Source organism: Lampris incognitus, chromosome 1 (genome assembly GCF_029633865.1).
Source record: "Lampris incognitus isolate fLamInc1 chromosome 1, fLamInc1.hap2, whole genome shotgun sequence".
Taxonomy (NCBI): Eukaryota; Metazoa; Chordata; class Actinopteri; order Lampriformes; family Lampridae; genus Lampris; species Lampris incognitus.
In genome coordinates this window covers 33,417,600-33,423,599 of record NC_079211.1, presented here as the reverse complement: position 1 = coordinate 33,423,599, position 6,000 = coordinate 33,417,600, and the positions used below count along the sequence as shown (strand labels likewise).

General features: G+C 42.8%; 1 protein-coding gene across 5 annotated transcripts in view; it reads left to right on the top strand.

The window, feature by feature from the left end:
- The window catches only part of diaph2 (diaphanous-related formin 2), a 621,385-nt gene that overhangs the window by 170,608 nt on the left and 444,777 nt on the right, over positions 1–6,000 (top strand). For all 5 annotated transcript variants that reach the window (XM_056275993.1, XM_056275983.1, XM_056276006.1 and 2 more), the window contains 2 exons: positions 2,043–2,153; positions 5,160–5,272. In XM_056275993.1, the coding sequence (XP_056131968.1) occupies positions 2,043–2,153; positions 5,160–5,272 (224 nt within the window). The remainder of the gene's footprint in view (positions 1–2,042; positions 2,154–5,159; positions 5,273–6,000) is intronic.

Genomic DNA, 6,000 nt, shown 5'->3' with positions numbered 1-6,000 from the left:
GGAGGACTATATGAAGTGATGGTAGACAGGAATGAAGGAGAGAGGAATGGGAAAAGGAAGCACAAATCCTCTGATTGGTGGTACTAATTAAATGAAGTTCCACTAATTGTGAGGTAAATTAAAATACCTTGTTGATGCAGAGGATTTGAGAAAATTAGAAACAATTTTTATTTATTTACCCCCCCCCCCCCACACACACACACACACATACATGCTGTGATATGCTGACGAGCTGTAGTAGACTTGAAGGATGGGATTAAAATGTGGCTTGAGCTGGTTCAGGCTCTGCTTAAAAAGGCCGAGCGAGACAGGGAGCCTGAATCCCAACTTAAAAAAACATCTCAGCAGTGCCATGTTCAATTAGACCGTTTGGAATGGCGCTGTGGCTCCTTTGTGCCGCTCAAAAGCACGCACACACACACACACACACACACACACACACACACACACACACACACACTCACACACGTGTGTGCTCCCCACGACCCCTCCCCCTCCAAATCTCACTCCAGCACTCCACAATACATGACTGAGGTGTGGCTGAGGTGTTTGATGAGAGCATCAATCTGCATGCAGGAGAAGAGAAGGAATTTTTCATCAGTGCCATGGGTCTCCTGACTCACATAAATCCTGTGAAGATTTGGCGAAGTTTCTTTTATGTTTTGTTGGCCTCTGGTGGATAAAATGTCAGGCATCAGTGCACAGAACTTGTTTAAAGGCCCTGAAGCCGTGCTGGAACATGAAGACGGCCTCCCATGATTCTGGTGCCCGACACCAGTGACTTGTATTTGATGCCAGTGTCCCGTCCTCCTGCAACAAGCCCAAGCTTCCCAGGGGAATATAGTTGAACACGTATATCTATTGTTTGACCAGTTGCCTCTTTTCCTCACCCAGCTAAAATAACCCTCTTTCATGTCCTGTTGTGACAGACCGGGGCTGAAAATATAGAAAATTAGATGTTGTTGACGCCAGATGGTTGTTATTCTGCATTCTCCAGGCAGTCCAACCGAACAGATGTATTTCATTGTACTTGATCGGCACTATAATGAATTAAAAGGACATGGAGTGTAATAAAAAAAAATATACTATCCATGGGGTAGGAAGTTGAGGGTGGAGGGCAGTGGAGAGGAGATCTTTTTTTTTCCCCTTAAAAGAGGGCAAGACAACGAGGTGGAGGGGAAACTAGATACTGTAAGACACTTATACAGTGCCGCAATGTGTGGGCGGCATGCACATCTGTTCTTTGTGTGGTTACGTTCATACGCTTGCAATCACGTGAAACCAAAGAATTCTAAATTGACATTTAATTAGAGCCATTAAACCTTATTACAGACACCTGCTCTCAGCCGTGCCATGGCTGTTCAGTCAAGAACACAAAACTACACTTGAACACTGGGTCAAGGTTTCCGCACACAACTTTTCACATGTCGTCCATGGGAATCCTTCAGCCTGTTATCGATCGTCTGTCTGAGGAACACTCTGTCTTGCCCGGGTCCTGCTCCCCCGAGCTGCCTCACAGCCCGTTAAGACCCATCAGCGATTTCCCCTTCCCCTCCTTTCCTGACCCCCTCACCTCTTCCCCCGTCCAGTAAATCAGTCGATAGTACACATTCGGTCAATATACTTGCCAGACCTCCACTTTCTCAAGTGTCTTTCTACCTCCGTCCATCTGTCTCTGTCTCCATCCCTACTGTAAGTTTCTTTCTCTATTCTATAGTATATCATGAACATAAAATGGCCCCTCTGCTCAACTCGTGTTTTCACCTCAGATCCCTTCCCGTCTCATCTCCCTTATCCTCGAGATGGTAGTTGTTTACCTAATGTATAATACATTCCATGTCTATTTAATTCATCTTGAACTCCAGTCAAACACACTAAAGCACATCTCTTTGTGACTGAGACCCAACATGATGAATTATCAAACCATACTTTTGGATTTTATGTTCTTTTTTGGAGATCTCATAAACTTGTTCTCTTTAATAACTGTTGTATGTGTGTGCATTTGTGTGTCTGTCTGACTGCCTGTCCATCTGTCCACATAGGTGGCTTGTATGCAGCTTATCAATGCTCTGGTTACCTCCCCGGATGACCTGGATTTCAGGATACATCTGCGCAACGAGTTCCTGAGATGTGGCCTCAAGAAAATTCTGCCAGTGAGTAATGTGAAAACACCTTTACCGGAACTACCACAATCTATTGTGTTAAAGATGCTGCAAGGAGCTTTATATATTTTTTTGACTTTGTGCAATACTGTGGACAAAAGTTGTAGTTTTTTGTAGAAGAACGACTTTGTTTTGCATGTGCATTGCCTCTCATTGTAAAGATCTACATTCACCCTCTGATGGCTTATATATTTGTTTTGAATGGAAGAGTTAGAGATGGATGCAGTGGTGTTTTGTCAGAACAGATGCTTGCAAGAAATGCTGTGGTGAGGTCATGTATCTCTTAATTGTGGCTATTTATCGTGACTGTGTGCTGTAGATTGTTTAGTCAGATTTATTGGAGAATCCAATACGTAGATGAGCGTTTTGAATCATTATATAGCAATATCTTATTGGGAGTGTCAAAAGGAATTGAATCAAGTGCAACTGGACTTGGTATATATCCGTGAAACTCAGATATTTCATCACCAGCCAGTCAGACTAGCTTGGTCTAGTCAGAAAGGCACAAACTGATGAAGCCTCTTGGATGAGAGGCGGAACGTCTTCACGGATATATACCAAGTCCAGTTGCACTTGATTCAATTCCTTTGGATAACCATGACCTGGATGAATGAGAACATTCACAGACTTATTGGGAGTGACAAATAAGGACAGTATTAGGACGAGTATATTAGAGGAACAGCTCAGGTTGGATGGTTTGGAGACAAAGCAAGAGAGGCAAGATTGAGATGGTTTGGACATGTGTGGTGGAGAGATGCTGGGTATATTGGGAGAAGGATGCTGAATATGGAGCTGCCAGGGAAGAGGAAAAGAGGAAGGCCAAAGAGAAGGTTTATGGATGTGGTGAGGGAGGACATGCAGGTGGCTGGTGTGACAGAGGAAGATGCAGAGGACAGGAAGAGATAGAAACAGATGATCTGCTGTGGCGACCCCTTACGGGAGCAGCCGAAAGGAGATATAGCAACATCTAATCACCTTGTTGATGGTCTCATTTAGTTATATGAGTCATATAGAGGCACCAAATTTAAATTGAGGCTGATAACCAGTTAAAAACTCCTCTTAGCATCTTAGAAGATAATTTTTTTTTTGCAAGCAGGTTAAAAGCCAACAATGAGGGAAAAAAACAACCAAAAAAAGGCAATTAATTCCAACAATACACCTGTTGTTATTGGAAACTGAGATACTCTAAATATTTGTTGAACAAAATGTTATCTGCCATCATCATAATCATCTTACTCCCTTGGCATCTCTGTTGCTTCAATATGACTTTGTCACTTTGTCACTGTTTTATAATATATAGTGATATCTGGGGAGGTGTAATGTATGCTGAGTAAAAGTCAGACATTATTAAAACTCCAAGCTTACCCAGACTGTTGTACCTACAGAAAGGAGAGCTGCAGTGATTCAGCTTTGCCTGTGCTACTCGATATGAACCTCATCAGCTCAAACCATCAGAAAAACATCACTCTCTAAAACGTCGAGAATTTGTGGTGGAGTGAAATTAACCCCATAAGTAATGAAAGTACTGAAGTCAGGAGTTCATGAGTTTCCTGGCCTAAAATTCACACCCATATGGATGTGTGAACTTCAAGAGGGAAAGAAAAAAAAAAACAAACAAGAAAGTGAAATAAAAACAAAAAACTAAGAATTAATTGATAACTAAAGTACAGCTGTTGTTACCAAACTTGATTGGATAGTCTTGTCTTATGTTTTAATAGGGTAATTTATACTGAGACGTATCTCAGTATAAATAGGCTAAACATTGGTGTGCATGATGGAGTATTGGCATAAATATTAGAATTGCCAATGACACAAAGATTTACAATTTGCATGACAAATGTCTACTCCTGTCTGCAAGAAGCAAAGCATAAGCTATCAGTTCACATACCATGCAGGCAAACTTGTGTCTCTGATGGATATATTATATAACCCTCTCCTCCCTGATGTTTTTGTTAATATTATTATTATTATTGTTGTTGTTGTCATTGTTGTTCACTAACAAATGCTTCGGGTATATGGGTTGTAAAGGGACCACCGAACACAGCTCTCTCTGGCATCATCATCAGTCAGCCTGCACATCTTCACATGAGGTGAAGGCAAACAAGCACCCACTCATCACTCAAGACCTCATTTGCAGCGAGCGGGGTGAACGTGTCGCAGCACCAGTTGCTAATAAGTGATCCCGGCTGCTCCAGTTGATTATTAATGTCATTACTTTAATTATCTTTGTTTCTGCCCCCCAATATGAACGAGTCTCAGCGTACAGTCATTTATGAATGCCACGTTCAGAGGTTTTAATGCATGCATCAAAGCAGGTGCCCAGGCATCTAATTATGAGCTACGGTGGGAAGCAAGTGTAGCTGATGGCGGTGATGAAAAAGTGAACCGAAGTAAGAGACTAAAGAGATTTGTTTTGTCTCTGTAGATTCCCCCCCCCCCCCCCCCCCGTCCCTGACTCCTCTCTCTTCTCCTGCACCTACTTTTCCTGGCATCGTGCGCCATTTCTTTGCGAATGAGTGTTGCTTAAGACAGATTGCGTGCCCAAAGAACGGCGCAGCATGATTGATAGTTGCAGAAATTGGGTTACATTTGGCCCCGTCTCTGTCTGTAAACTCCACTGCCGGTGATTCATACGAAGGTGGTAAAGAGAACCCCCACATCCCCTCGTGGCGGGAAAAGGTGTGCTGGAAGCGGTACATTATGGAACAGCTGTAGCTGAGGAGGATCAGGGCGCCCCGGTGCCTGTATGGCTTTAGCAGGAACTGGTGGATTCTGGTATTTCAGTGTAGAATAGTAATATAGATACTATATATCTGACTAGCTCTAAACATACAAACATTTGGAGGAGTAAACCTTCTCAAGCTTTATTACCTTGCATCCATTCAGTGCCAATGCACCCAAAGCTAATTATATCCAGAGAGAAGATTGCGAGATGATTTTTTTTTTTTTGCACAGTTTAGTGTTTCTTTTTACAACTATCTATGTCTTTCAATCCAGGAACTGAAAGAGACGGAGGAGCTAGACATCCAACTGAAGGTGTTCAATGAGAATAAGGAGGAGGACTTCATTGAACTCTCCCATCGCCTTGATGACATCCGTGCAGAGATGGAATATCCTTTCGTCCACCTCCGTGTGAATATACAGATGAATAGGCCTGCCAAGCTGGTGGCAGGAGATGAGTGTATTTTGTGGGCTTGGCCAGGCTTTAAAATCTAAAGATAGGTTCATTAGAGAGGGATTTTAGGATCCCTAGCGCGATCTCCAGCTCCATCTCTGACCAGGAGAACTCTGTAAACAACCCCATTGTCCCCGACCTTTCCTCCTTTGCACTCCACTCCATTACTTTTCTGCTCCCTTCTTTTCATCACATTGTCACATCTCGCTGTGGTCCACATTGGGCTGTCGCTAGGCAGGGGTGGCGGATATCAAGAGGAAATGCTTCCATACGCTTTTGTGGTAGCTTAGGTGGTAGTATTTTGTTGGTTTTATTTCCCCCTCAATTATCATTTTTGTTTATCATTTGATTTGCATTGTGCAATTTATATCTCCACAATTATTGCCCTTTTTTGGTCTTCCGTTTTCAACAAAGTCTGTTTTCTCCCCCGACTCTGCACTGCCAAGGTCCACTTAACTCTTAACTTGCAGCGTTGTAGTTAATAAAGTGGATAGTAATTTAGTCCAGAGTTGGGAGACTTTTTCAAGCGTCCCAAGCGAGAGGCCTTTAATAATTCACAAATCTTCTCTAAGGGTATGTGCAAAAGGTTGACACTGGACAGACATACCAGATGCTGACATTGTTATACAGATGTTCATTCCAACAACCTTTGTCTCCCCGATC